Raw genomic sequence first — 14,877 nt, forward strand, 5'->3', positions numbered from 1 at the left:
CCCACAAGGCTCACACTCTCATGAATGTGTGTGTTGGGGGTAGTGGCCACGTGTGTTATGGCGTATATGTACTCATACATATTAAACACAAACATCCTACACTGTCACAGCCTGGTTCTCAGCAAACACTGATAAAGGACTAGGGCTGTGTATTTGAAGAGTCAGTCGATACGATATGTATCACGATACAGGGGTTACGATTCAATATAATGCGATATATTGCGATATTAGGAAAACTGTCACAGTCTAAGGAACACACAGTCCAACATCAAAGCCCTCAGTTTAAGTTTACAACACTGCTATGTCAGGTGGGTGTTCAAACAGAGAGTTAATACAATATCACAAAATAAAAAATTGCAATACGATATTTTTCTATAATTTTTTACACCCCCTATAAAGGACTGTCTCTATTTGTTTATAATGCACTTGCACTTTTTGCCCCTTAAAGGATACGTGTAAGGTTGGTGTTATTCTATGTTTCTCTCATCGTCAACAAATTCAATGAAAAGACCAAAACCAATAATGTGTTAGTAGGCCACTTGATGCTTTTTGGTTTCCCTTCCCTGTCTGTGGATCTAGTTAGTGAAAACATAAATCTTTAAAAATTGGTCACAAATATGTAGTTTCATTATTTAAAAAAAGCCTAAGCTATGCCTAACAACTGGGCACCGTAGTTTTAAACATCACTCAAACAGGAGTAAAGAGCGCATATTACATGAATAATATGTAACATTTCCACATCAAATTGTCTAGCTTCTATATGTAGTTGAGTTGTGTCCTTCCATTATCCCAAATGTTTCCAACAATGTTCAAACTCAGAGAAATGTGTCATTTTATTCAAGTAACGCTGCGTTTCACTGGTCGCCTGTCAATGGTCAAGTGGTTGTCTGCCAGAAGCTGTCATACACTGACTGTTTATCCAGTCTGAAGCCACATTTTTACCATCCACTGTTTAGATCTTGGTGCTTTTTAACTCTAGATTTGAACCGGATGAAGGATTTTAGTCATCGGACGTTGCAGCAGCTCTGCTCGCAGCCCCTCCAGGACGTCCTCTGTCTGCCCAACAGTGTGGGAGAAACAGTGATTGTTAAGGTGGAATGACTTTATTCAGTGTTTTAATCAGCGGGTCTGTTTGTTTTGGAGAGGAGGAGACCTCTGTGGATCATTGGGCTCCTGGTAGAAACCTCCTGAACCGTGAATACTGAAGGAATCCTAACCTGGAGAAGCTGACTGCAATGACAACACTGGTGGTGAAGACAAACAACTCCCATCAGCAAACTTTGTCTTTTGTTGCTGTTGTACGTTTAATACACATTTGGTGATCTAGTGAGCAGGGGAGCTACCGAGTCATAGCAACACTTGTTCAATACATACATTTTGGGTTTTTGTCTTTTTAATTTGGTTTGTTGATGATAAAATAAAATATAATATCACCAACATGGTACAATAGCTACATTCTATTTATAACATCCACTTTCTGCTCCTCACACACAGTCACAACTTTATTCCCTTCAATCTTTTCAGACTCGTTCTCTCTGGCTGGAGCTCCTCTGGGGGTGTGGAGGAGGATGGAGAGAGGAGGGGAGAGTCCCATCACCCAGGACAGTCCTGAGCGGAGGGGAGGCAGCCCGGACCTCAGTGGCCTCCCACCACCAGGGAAAAAGGGCCGGTTGGAGCTCAATGGTAGCCCCACTGGGCCACGCATACGCCACAACGGAGCCCCACCAAGGCCCTTAGGAGGTAAACTCATCAAAAGATGCATCAATTTTATTTATTGTAGGAAAATATTTTAAAGCGACAAACTCAATATAAGTTCACTTGTTTTTATGCACTTTTTTAATTTGCACATAGAGACTAGAGTGGAAACACCAGAAAGTCTAAATAGATATATATCGCAAAAAGGTTTTCAACGTAGGCTGAGGTGGTAAAGGTAGTGTATTGATAGGAACGGTGACAAAGTGCAGCGGAAACAGACCCAAGAATAAATCATCACGTGACTGAAGAGACGAAAAATAGCAGCATCCAGAAACATCAGATCTGTGTGCAGCGATTAGACTGTAGCATTCCTCAAATTAAGACATGAAAGAAAGAGAAATTTCACATTCTCTTTACATTTTGCACACCGTTTCTGTTTGTTTGAGGTCTGCCTGGAGCTCTTTTATCATCTTGTTAGCGCCACCATCGGTTTATCTCCATGCGCCCAACTGCTAATATTCACATAGAAAGGAGCATTAATCCTAATTTTCTTTTGTAGATTTTATGTACAATTTTGATGAAAACTTTTATAAAATGTGGTTGATGAGTTAAAAAATAGAATATTGTAAGGGATTAACAATAAGCTAATAATAATATATAATAAATCAGTGGAATCATTGGATTTGTGGAATGCTGCATTTTTCTCAAATAGAAAAATCTGGATGATGGCATGTCAGAACAGCTCTTGCGATTTCACCCAGGTGTCAGAGGTTTTTGAGCTCTTATGCACCCAACCCAAAGCCAGCTTTTGGCTGTGCACTGAGCCACATCCTGAGGTTGAGTTGAGTTTGGCTCGGTGCGCTGTGTTGTAGTGTGGCAGCGCTGCTGGGAGAACCCGAGCTGTTTCTGCACTGTTAATCTATAAGTCTGGGGGGAACTGTATAACACAGGCTTACCAAATAAAGGAGATTGCTCCATATAAACAAGATTTATACAACTCACTCTGGGTTATCGATCCCTGCTCTCATTGTGAAAGTTGTTTCTTGTTTATGTATGTGTGCATGCATGTGTGTGTGTGCACTTATGCCCTCTGTCTGGGTGTTTGTGTTGCCATATGTTTGCAGAAATTTCTCCGGTAATCTCTTACACTCTGATTTTTGCCTGACAGTTTAGTTAACAGTTTTAATTATTTTTCATATTACAAGTTTTCTGAAATGTTATATTCAAATATACAAATGATAAATTTTCTACCCAAGACCAAAAATCTGAACATTGAATGAATTGGATATTTCTTTTAATCACTTCATAAATCGGAAGATGCTTCAAAATCCATAAAAAACAATACATTATTACCATGTTTTTAGGGATACAATGTGATATAAATCAGGCTGTGAATGATATATGAACAAATCCCTCAGAAAAACCCTCCAGAATATAGATAGGAAGAAAACTGGAAGCTTTGGTGTATGTATAAAGTGAGGTGGAGATTTCTGGCTCAGAGTTTAAAAAAAAAAAGATATGTATTTGAAAATTCACTCCAGGTGAGATATCTCCATGAAACTTCACATACTGATTACTTATATTACAAGTTTTCTGAAATATTATGTTTAATTATGCTAATTAAGAATGATCTAATGCTAATTTTGGGTGAAATCTACAGACACAAACAGACAAAATGTAGCAAAACAAACAACTAAATGTGTATTTTGGGTGCTTACTTTCCACTAGTCTGAAAAGAACACATGTTATATATAAAAAAGCAAAATCCCCAACAAAACTAAATCTCAAAATTGACCACTGCATGAAAAACACACGTTTTGTTTGTAGTGTCTCGCTTTATTGAAGAGCTTAACAAATCAGCAAGGAGCTCAGATTTAAAACCACAGTAAGAGGAGAAGAAGAGAAGAAGAAGAAGAAGAAGAAGAAGAAGAAGAAGAAGAAGAAGAAGAAGAAGAAGAAGAAGAAGAAGAATGTGTTGGAGTGAGAGAATGAATGAATGTTTGAATGTAAAGAAGAAACTGTTTGTGTGTGAGAAAAGTGACGAGGGACGGAGGGAGGGACGGTGAAGGAGGAAGGAGGAAGGAGGAAGGGGTTTCCTGTGCTGAATGGATGGTTGGCCTGTAATAATGACGGGTTGTCTTTGAAGACAGGAAACTCAACGTGTCTCCTCCAAACCACACTGCTGCCACGAGGAGGGGGCCACACACACACACACACACACACACACACACACACACACACACAACATACAGAGCAGTGTGCAAACACAAACGCACAGATTTACATGCTCACACACACACCATACGTCCACATTCACAAACTTGTACGCTGTGACACTTACACCCCAGAAATGCTGCCAAAATACACACCCACTTACGCTCCATACACACACACACGCGCACACACACACACACACACACACACACACACACACACACAGACATATCTTATTTTAATGTCCCCGTTCACTCATCCCCATACATATTAGAGGGATTAGAGGTTTGAGGCAACATCACATCATCCAAACCAGATCATACAGTCAGCGGGCAAATCACAGGACACTGGATATAAGAGAAGACAGACTGAGGTGGAGACGGACGATAGAGCGAGATAGAGCCAGAGGGAAGAGGGTGAGAGAGAATGGGAGAGAGGGAGAGAGGGGGAGAGGAGGGCTGGTCGGAGGGAGCTGCTCTGTGTTGACAGTTATATTTCCCTGTTGGGGGAAATTCACTTACTTGAATTGGCACGGTGCTCCAGTGTGTAATTCACTCCATGAGAGCCTGGAGGACTGGGAGCAGAGTGATTAATGAGGAGGAAATAGAAATATAGGAATTGACTGATTAAAACAACGGGTGGGATGGATCTCGGTACGTTGGGGAGGGGGGGCTGCTAATGCTGCATGCACCTTATGTGTTTGTATGGAGGAGAATGTGTGTGCGTGCTGGGAAAAGGAGGCATGTGTGTGTGTGTGTGTGTGTGTGTGTGTGTGTGTGTGTGTTTGGTATTGTGTGGTATCCATGCGGTAAAACACATTGCCATGCCCTGTATTATTAGTGCTGGGACGCTGCCTAATGCTCTCACTCCATCATTTCTTCAGAGAGCTTTAATTAATTGCCAGTTGACAGGTGGCCCAAAACCAAAAACCTTTTAGGAAAAAGCTGATATTGGAGAGGAAGGATTGATATTAGTGCAGGGAGCCAGAAGGACGTGGATCTTGCGAGAATATGTTGGAATTGGATACTTATTGTAACCAGATACTGAAAACACTGAGGAACAAGTGATTGTCTTGATTTAAATGTGCCTGTTTATAATGTAGAGCTAAAGGGGATGCTAATGCATTAAGATTGTAATAAACACAATGCATGTACTGGGACAGAAAAATAACACCAACATAATAAAAGATGGCCCAAAATGGAGGATGTTTGTTTGTAGTCCAGCCCAGTCTCGCGCCAAAGTGTGTAACAGACCCGCCGTTCCACTAGATGAAATTGTGTCAGTGTCACGTTTTGCCTCGCCTACACGCGTGTATGAAGGTGCAGGAGCAGCAGTAGTATAAAGATTGTTTGGAAGAGGATAGGGTGGATGGATGGCTTTAACACACTTATCACTTTCACCCAGGAGACTGCTGTTTGAGTCCTGTGTGAGACCAATAGTTGATTTTGTGTGGTACAATCTTTTCCTAACCCTAACCAAGTAGTTTCGTTGCCTAAACCAAACTGCGACCTGAGCAAGCTTTATTTAGTATAACCGCAAGTTGCACATTTATTATTATTTTTTTATTTTTTTACTTTTTAAGCGTTTTATTTACCCCTTCAATTTACCTCCTGTTTGATCAGCCCAAAGGCCAGCATCAGAGCTTGTCCAACACAAGTTTCCAGTTCAATATATGAATTAGGAATGAGTTACCCAATGCTGTGTCCAACGGACATTATGCAAAAAAACATCTTTCCACCTAAAACGTTTCCTATGAACATCCCATCCACTCTTAACATGATTTCACAGAACATATGCATATACAGAGCCAAAATAAAATAGTCCCCCTTTCATTTTCATTGTCAAAAAAGCCATTTTATTCAATCAACCGAAAAGAAAACATTTCCAGTAAAAAAGACAACCATTGCCATGAAACCAGAACTATTTCTTTTTTTGGAGTGTGGAAACGAAAGAGCGTTTTAATATAAATGAATGACACACTCAAACTTTTAATAATGATAATTTACATTTCTGTTGTAGAAAAACTTGAGAGATCCATTTTTTTCTAAAGAAGAAAAATAAATTTTCTCAACAAAAGATTATGTGTTTGAATTTGACTTAAAAGTTAAACATCTTGTGAAGAGAGCTGCCTTGAAATTTTGAGTTTTGTCACTGTTTCTTTTTTACAGTGAAGAGGCAATTGAAATAAGTGTGTTAACTGTTTCCTTTCATTAGTTTTATTTGCCTCAACCTCACCAAACCTTAACCATAATGGTGGTGGCAGATCAGAAAATGAGTCTATGAATGATTTTTCTAACTGTGCCGGGAAGGCGCTGGCAGACGGTGTCATCCTGACGAGATGGGAAATCGCTCTTTTGAGTTTTTTGTAAGGCTGTTTTGTCATTAGAGGACTAGTTGAGATTGGCAAGTCCCACATGCCACTACCTAATTTTGCTTGAGATGGTTAGTTCAAGTACAACACCAGTTCTGGGTAGGCTGCTGTATGTGTATTGCTATTGCCTGTAAGTTTGCGTTTTGCGTCTAACTGCTCTTGTATAGTTCCCATTTATCTATTCTTATTTTATTTTATACACTTGGAATCATTTATTTTCTTTAAAGGTGCTGTGGGTGATTTTCTTTTGTGAAAATAAGTGTTAATTAGCTCTACATTGTGACAGCCATCACTGATATAGAGAGTTCAGTCAGTCACATGGTCTCCCAGTCCCTCCTTCCTGCAGTAAACAGAGAATACACTTCCTGGTATCCTGTTCCCACTTTATCCAATCAGGAGAGAGAACTCCACAAAGAGGCGGTCCTCAACGGCAGGCAGCAGAATGTCAGTGCGATGACGTTAGGAGGAGGGAGGGGACTGCTAACTGGACAGGAAGTTAGCCAAAATGCTGATTTCACTGATAGCACCTTTAACATTCTCTGTTTGTCTGTGCTTATGTCTGTCCTTATGCTGCTGTAACACCAACAACTCCCCTCTTATCTTATCTTACACAAGTTCTAGCCTCGTCCCTGCAGCGTAGTGGTGAGCCACATGTCTGGACTCACCAGTTACATTTTTTTTCTGGATTTACTTGAAGTTGTTGCTGTCAATAATTCATTTAACTGTTCAAAACTTCCACTTCCATACAAAGTGGTCATGGCGTTTGTCCTGGTCTGTGTGTGGAGAGAGCCCCATCCATTTCTAAACTGTTAAACCTTTCTGGAGAAGCTGGTTTGGCCTGAATTTGCATCTTGCAACTCATTGTATCATGTAAATTCAAGTTTTGTTTTGACCATAAACCTCTGTATAACCTTTGTCAACTGCATTCAAATTCAAATTTTACTTTAAATCCCTCATTTACGGTTCTGTAAATTGTTATTTTTTTGTTATTAATTCCTGAATAATGAAAGCAGCAGTTTTTGTCAGTCTAGCTCTTTTGTATATTTGTATAATCTTTGCATATCTGTTAGGCGAGCCATTCTTATGACTGCCTATCTAATAGCCGTTAGATTAAATGTCTGGACATTTCCAGCAGACATTGAGCAGCACTGTTACAGTCCATTTAGGAATGCATATTGTTTGTTTTATATCCTTGCTTGATTGTGGCTTATTGAGAATTTCAGGTGTTGTAATATTCAACAATGTACAACAAAAAGGATGAAGTGATTACAAGCTTCAATTCAATCCACATGTTTGCTGTCTGTGAGGGATAAACTGTGTTGTGATCACAGACAATAAAAGCCAGACATTAAAAGAATCTCCTTGTTGTTTTCGTCCTCCTCCTCGAACAGGTCTGATGATTCCAGTCTTCTGTGTGGTGGAGCAGTCGGATGGAGGGATTCAGACAGATGGATGTGAGGGAAGAGAAGAGCACGCAGAGTTTGTCCTGGTCAGGAAAGATATCCTGTTCTCTCAGCTGGTGGAGACGGCTCTGCTGGCCCTCGGCTACTCCCACAGCTCAGCTGCACAGGCCCACGGTCAGTCAGAGAGACACTACAAACACTGCGACACCAGTGCTGTCATATCTCTTTATTCTTCTCATAGTTTAAAAGAAATTAATCTTTCAGATTTTCAAAGTAAAGTGTGATTACAGCCCTTAGACATTTTGCAAAATTGCATTTCAAAATTCCTTCAAGTTCATCATATGTAAAGTACTAAACATCTACTGTATGCGCTTGAAATGAAGAATCTTTTAAAACAAATAAATTTTTACCATGCTGCTACTCTCTTACTACCAACTAAGTGAGCACAAAACCAACTGAATATGATCTGTGAATCAACATTGTGTCTGACAGGGACGGATATCAAGTGCAAAGTTTTGAGAGGATAGTATGATAGAAGTTGTGAACCTACAACAGGAGCTGTGTCCCTGAATCCAAGCCAGCTACAGCCTGGCCTCATGATTTATAGTGTGGCCTAGCATGTTGTAGCAACAACAGCTCACCTCAGGATATTATATGCTCATATAGCATCATTTTTAAAGCATTATTTATGGGAAATAGCTTACTTGCTTTCTTGTTGAGAGTTTGGCGATAAGATCGATATCACTCTCATGTTTACACTCAATGTGATGCTACATATGAAGCCAGATAGCTTAGCTTAGCATAAAGACTAGAAACAACGGAGAAACCTGTCTAAGAGTAAGTGTTTTCAGTGGTGACAAATTTAAATGAAAAAGAAAGAAAACAGCAGAAGAAGCCGATAGCTAGCCGTAGTAGAAATAGCCATCATCACCAAACACATAAAGGAGCACCACCTACAAAGTCAAACCTCAGACAGGAATACCACGCAAATGGACTTTGCAGTAGTGGACACAACTGTTTGTTTGAGAAGCACAAAAAAGAAGTGCTTAGCAACACTGATGCTGCCTGAATCAATAAAACATAGTTGTACAGATTACCAACTTTTTAGCCTTGGCAGAGCAATACAGAATAACAGTTACTATACTAACATTTAAATAGCTAAATATCTGAGGTCATGCTGCCTCTTTTTGTTAGCAAGAAGAGGGTTTCATCAAGGCCATTAATAACAGTCAGGATTTTCCAACCGCCAACTGTCTCACTTTGTAAACTATGGCACTACTGACTCAGAATTAAATGCAGCTTAGGGGTCAAGACGAGAATGATCTTTGAGAGGAGACTCTCCCTCTAATCAGCGGCCTGAGAAGAAAACTGGATGTGAGATGTTCTCTTTAGAGCAGACGCTGCACTGTTACGGTGGCAATAAGCACAAGAATGTTTCAAAAACACAACTAAGACACAGACAGGGCCTGTAAAACTCATTAAAGACACAACAAAGAGCTGGACAGGAATGTCTCCGCAAGACAAAAATACATTGTGTGTTTGTGTGTGTGTGTGTACAGTATGTGTGAGAATGTTTATGAAGCAGAGGAAAAGAAAAACTGTAATTTATTGTTGCACACATGGTAGTCATCTGCAACAGGACAGTGTCATTTACTGCTGTCTTTTCTCAAGTATGCAGAAAATTCCATCTGGGGAAGTTGCCTCACATGGATATGAAATGGTAACAACAGAGCGACAGTGAGCAACACGGCTATTGCAATAGACTGAAAATGGTGGGGGATCCCCATCTGTTTGAGATCTCGCTCCAGTATTTGTGTGTGTGTGTGTGTGTGTCATCCCCATCAGGTCTCGTTCAAATTAAGTCTGCAGACCCATGAGCATGCAGACATGGTTCTTTGAGATTGCATGTGTGTGTATGTGTGTGTGTGTGTGTGTGTGTGTGTGTGTGTGTGTGTGTGTGTGTGGGTGGGTGTGTGTTCTCCCCATCTCATAAACACACAGGTAATCCCTTTACTGCCTCAAGGCCAACAACCCTTATCAGACCTCCAGCCCACCTGAAACAGGCCGTGTACTCTCGACCTCCGCCTCTCCGTTTTCCCTTAACAGGCCCGACTCACATCCAGCAGAGCAGCGTGCCAGCTGAACAGTGGTCCCGTCTCACAGCAGTCATGTTCTTCAGTCTGTTACATGTTGAGCTTTTAATATGATATCATTCAGGGTTCCCATTAGCTGAAAAAATGTTTTCCAGGAACTTTTAACAATTAAGACAGTGCTATTTAAATGGACGTGAAGAGTGACATTTGGGTGCTAGAAATCTGCCTCAAGATATCCTGATTTTAACCTGAAGTCTGGCTTCACTTATTCAGTTCAGCAGGTTCAATTTCAGCAATTCATTTGACTTATTCTCTGATAGTCGGCATTGTAGGCAACACAAAAGCAAAAGTGTTAAAGAGTAACTTTTAGGGTTGAGCGAGTACTAGGCTTAAAGCTGCAGTAGGACACTTTTATACAAATAGCTTTTTTTCATATTCACTGAAACTTTCACTATACCCTGACAGTAATACATGAGACAGATAATCTGTCTTCTCAGTGCTATTTACAACCAACCAACCAATCAGAGACAAGATTGAGTCTGATTGCGAATTCAAGCTACCAACCCAAAGCCAACCTGACGTGACACATCTGGGAATGAATTCTAAATGTTAGCTACTGCAGCTTTAATGTACAACTTCCCAACTCGATGTACGACTCCCATTTATGTCAGATTTATTTAAGCCCCACCCATTCCAACAGATACAGATAATTTAGTTGGTTGAACATAATGCTAAAGAGGTTAGTGTAGATGCTGCTAGCATCAGTTCTATCAGAACTGGAGATCATTTTCTTCATCGAAAGAAGAGCTTCGTTGGTCTGATTGGTTGAAGGTCGCCTATGATAGACAGTGATAGACAGATGGTTCATCCAAGTGCCTGCCCTTTTCCACAGGGCAGTTTCCAAAAAACACTTCCCAGATGGTTCTGTTTAACCAACCATCTGGCACAGTCAGGTAAATATTTTCTACCATTTAGGATAAGTGATACTGCATATTCTACACACCAGCTAAATGGCTGAGGAATTGTAATGTGGCAACATCACAAAAATAATGTCAGATGGGGCAGGAGTCAACAGATTTTAAATAAAAAGAAAGAAACCATAAAATGATTACCAAAACTGTAATCTAATTAAAACATCCATGAGAAGTCAGAGGACGCGGTTGCAGTGATAGGTTGCCAAGTTTCCATATCTTAAGAATTACTTAGTTATAGCCAAAAGAGCAAAAAATAGACCCCAATTGTAATAGACATATGATATTTTAAAGGTCCAATGTGTAACCTTTAGGAGGATCTATTGTCAGAAATGGAATAGTATTCACAGGTATGTTTTCATTAGTGTATAATCACCTGAATATGAGAATTGTTGTGTTTGTTACCTTAGAATAGGCTGTTTTTATCTACAGATTGCCTTCCATGGAGTCCACCATGTTAAATTGTCATGTTTCTACAGTGTTTTCTACACTGGCTCCTCTGGCGTTCGTATTTTTTGTGCATTTTGCGACCACTGTAGTTCTTCCTTTGTGCTTGGAAGGGGAGGTGGAAGCGTCTGAGCTGCGACCTGCAATGACGCTGCTAGAAGCAACTACACACTGGACCTTTAACGGATTGAGGATAATTAATTGCCACAAAAAGGCTGCTTTAAATGATAATAACATTACAAATCCTTGTAATCCTTCCAGTATAACCATTTATCAACTCATGCAAAACTGCAAAATTCAGACCTGTAATTGAAAGCCCGTTAAAGCAAGTTAAAAAAATAAACACACAGATACACATGATCCTTAAGCGATGGCCTAAAATAGCCGGCTAAATTCTATGGCTAGTGTTTGCTACGGTTTGCAGATGAATGCCATTAGTAGCACTTTTAGCCTCAGTGTTTTTGCCAAGTATCAGGGGAGGTCTCTCTCTGTCTGTCTCATCAGTGTGTATGGAAAACAGCGAGCCACAATGGTCCCCTGTCCACATCAATGCACTCCCCCCTCTAAAAGCACCACACCAGGGGCTTCAAAGGCGAGACTAAACGGGACATCACAACTCAACACAAACAAAAACTCCAAGAATTGACTTGAACGCTGTTCACTTACAGCCTGTGTGCACAAAACTCACTCACGGGCACATAAACATACTTGTAAACTTTATTTAACCCATGCAAGGATGCATTTGCATGTGCTCACACTAAAGCTCACATACGCCTGGAGTAGAATACCTTGTAGTCATGCAGTATCACAGACAAAACACACACACACACACACACACACCCTTCCCCCCAGCTTCTCTCAAATGAATACTTTTTGTTTTTTAAAACAAGCGTTTATGTTAAATGAATAATTTCTGGCTTAAATTATACATTTTTCCCTTGCGGTCCACAACCAAAATTACACAGAGTCCCAGCTATTTTCTCCCTGTTTGAATTGTGTCCTGCATTCTTGTGTCCCAGCGGTGTATTTAAAGTCCCCGCCGAGGACCACGGCCTTTCTTTAATTAGCTTAGCCCAGTAATTAACTGGGAGATATTGTTTATTTCAATTATAAGGGTCTGAAGGCTTTTATAGAATGGATGGGAGCAGACCTGTACTTTACGGCTTTAGTCAGCGAACAGTTAACAGTGGTCAGTGAGAGAGAGAGACAGAGAGACAGAGAGAGAGGGGGTAGAGAGAGCATTGTTGCAGTGCCACGTCTAACAGGCCACAAAGGGTCACTGCTGCAGACCATGTCAGCACACTACTGGACTGAGATCAGACCTGTTGTCCATTGTAGTTCTAGCAGAGTGCTGTTACATTTTGGGCACCACTTACAGCATTCTTATCTATTCAAGGCATACTTTACTTAATCCACAGATTTATAATATATTTAAAAATCAGTGGACTAAGAACATATTTTGAGTTGCCAGGTTAGGCTGGTAATTAAATCTTCATACATTTCTCTGTAGGTCACTTTTTAGTTTATCTTAAAGGATAGCTCTGGTTCCTCAAAACCAGGGTCTTATTTTTGTACTTTTTGCCATCTTCCTATTGTTAAAAATAATACTGAACCCACCAAGATAATTGCTGAGAAGACAGGGAAAGAAACACAGGCTGTCAGATAATCATAAATGGCTTTAAAGGGGTACAGGATGGTCAAAATCGATATCCTGACTTGTATTCCAGTAGGTCAGCATCCAAAAAATGCTAGATCTTACAATTCCCATCATGCACCTGAATAGCATAATTTGTTGACTCTCCCTATCTGGTACTCTCTGTCTTTTTGCAGTAGCTCAGTCTGTAGATACTTGTCTTGGGAACCGGAGGTTGGTCAGGTGCCAGTTCACCTCCTCCACTGCTGAGGTGCCCTTGAACAAGGGACAAAACCCCTAACTGCTTCTGTGGCGCCGCTATGTGGCAGCTCATCACTCCACCATTTCTCCACATTGTCTATAAGCCCTGTGTGTGTGATTGCATTTCAGGCCTATGTGCATGTAAAAAATTATGGATTAATAAAGTAGATCTTCTTCTTTCAAACTCTTGCCACCAGATTGTAATTCTAATTCCTATTAAAGGACTAGTATGTAGGATTTCGTGGCATCTAATGGTGAAGTTGCAGGTCACAACCAACTGAATAATGCTTCCAAATGTGGAGGAGAAACTATGGTGGCCCTATTTAGAGCCATTGATTTGTCCCATTTGTCTGGGCTCCCGTAGAAACAAACAAATATGGCGGCCTCCATGGAAGAGGACCCGCTCCCTCAGTAGATAAAAACAGCTCATTCTAAGGTAACAAAACACAATTACTACATTCAGGTGATTATACACTAATGAAAACCTACCTATGAGTATTATTTTCCATTTCTGACAATAGATCCGCCAACATTTTACACACTGGGCCTTCAAGAATAAGGAGTATTGCACATAAGGAGTCAACTGAACTTCGTGTGTGAGTGCCCCTTTAAAGAACAACCAGCCTAGCCAGTGGTGTTTGGAGGAGAAAATGAATCCGAATGGCAATTACCCAAACTATCCATTGTAAAAATTGATCTGCTGTACTTGTGGCAGTTGTGTGCACAGTTGATGTGTGCATGAGGGGTCGTTGCCAATGTTCTGGGCGTGCTCCCTCTCAGATTTACCTCAGAATAAAGTGGTTTAGATCATCTGTTGGCTTGTTTACAACCTGTCTGATTGTCTGATATGTTATTTTGCCCCACCATGAGATCCCTATTTTAAAGTAAACATAAAAGTATAAAGCTGAGGATGAAACTAGCTAAATGGATTTTCGCAATGTGGAAACTTTTATTTGTGGCTTATTACTGCTCAGCGAAGCATTCAAAATGACAAAGTAACTGTTAATAAAAACTTGCAAACACTTAATAAAGTACGCCTTATTAGAGCCTCTCACTGCTGCCATTGTTCAAGCAGCATTTCAGCAAAGAGGAGCACACCCTGAAATTACGGCATGACAGATTTTCATCAAGAGGAGTTCCTCAGAGCGTAATGATGGACGATAGGGGTGAGTCAGGCTTATAGGGTTTACCTCAGTGAGTGCCAGGGGTGGAACCTGGAACCAGTTTGAAAGAAGCCCCCGCATGCGTGCACAGGCTGCTGCGACCATTAAGACTTATTCTAGCATGGGACAATGGGATTACTGTGTGTACACGTGTATTTGTGGGTGGGTGTGTGCGCGCGCGTACAGGCATCCATGCGTGCAGGCCTGCGCGAGTGTCGATGAGAGGAGTCAGAGACATCAGTGTGTGTTTGTGTATGGACTTGCGTTTGTGTGGATGGGCACACTCAGACATGAGCCAAGCCACCAGCCGGCCACATAAAAGCATGTCTCTGGGAGGTGGAATTTTAATGTGGAAATGGGAACAATGATTTCTACTTTTAAATGTGGACAAGAAGCAGAGCCCATTGAACAGCAGACCAAAAATGATGGATCAATTATTAATGCATTTACCGTCACACTGTGAGCGTGTGAGTGTGTGTGTGGGCGGTGCTTGCATGCAAAGCCGGTACATGTACATGTCCACTTCTCTGTGTGCTGTCATGTGTCCTCTGTGAGTTTGTGTTTGTCTGCTTATTCACGCGTTTGCTTCCACCCAGTTTGGCATTAGTGAACTTGTTATGTCTTAT

General features: G+C 40.8%; 1 protein-coding gene across 6 annotated transcripts in view; it reads left to right on the forward strand.

Moving 5' to 3' along the window:
• Nucleotides 1-14,877, forward strand: part of satb2 (SATB homeobox 2) — a 65,240-nt gene that overhangs the window by 20,591 nt on the left and 29,772 nt on the right. For all 6 annotated transcript variants that reach the window (XM_051403745.1, XM_051403747.1, XM_051403748.1 and 3 more), the window contains 2 exons: nucleotides 1,525-1,740; nucleotides 7,672-7,857. In XM_051403745.1, coding sequence (XP_051259705.1) covers nucleotides 1,525-1,740; nucleotides 7,672-7,857 — 402 coding nt within the window. The remainder of the gene's footprint in view (nucleotides 1-1,524; nucleotides 1,741-7,671; nucleotides 7,858-14,877) is intronic.

The sequence above is a fragment of the Dicentrarchus labrax genome, unplaced genomic scaffold (genome assembly GCF_905237075.1).
Source record: "Dicentrarchus labrax unplaced genomic scaffold, dlabrax2021, whole genome shotgun sequence".
Taxonomy (NCBI): Eukaryota; Metazoa; Chordata; class Actinopteri; family Moronidae; genus Dicentrarchus; species Dicentrarchus labrax.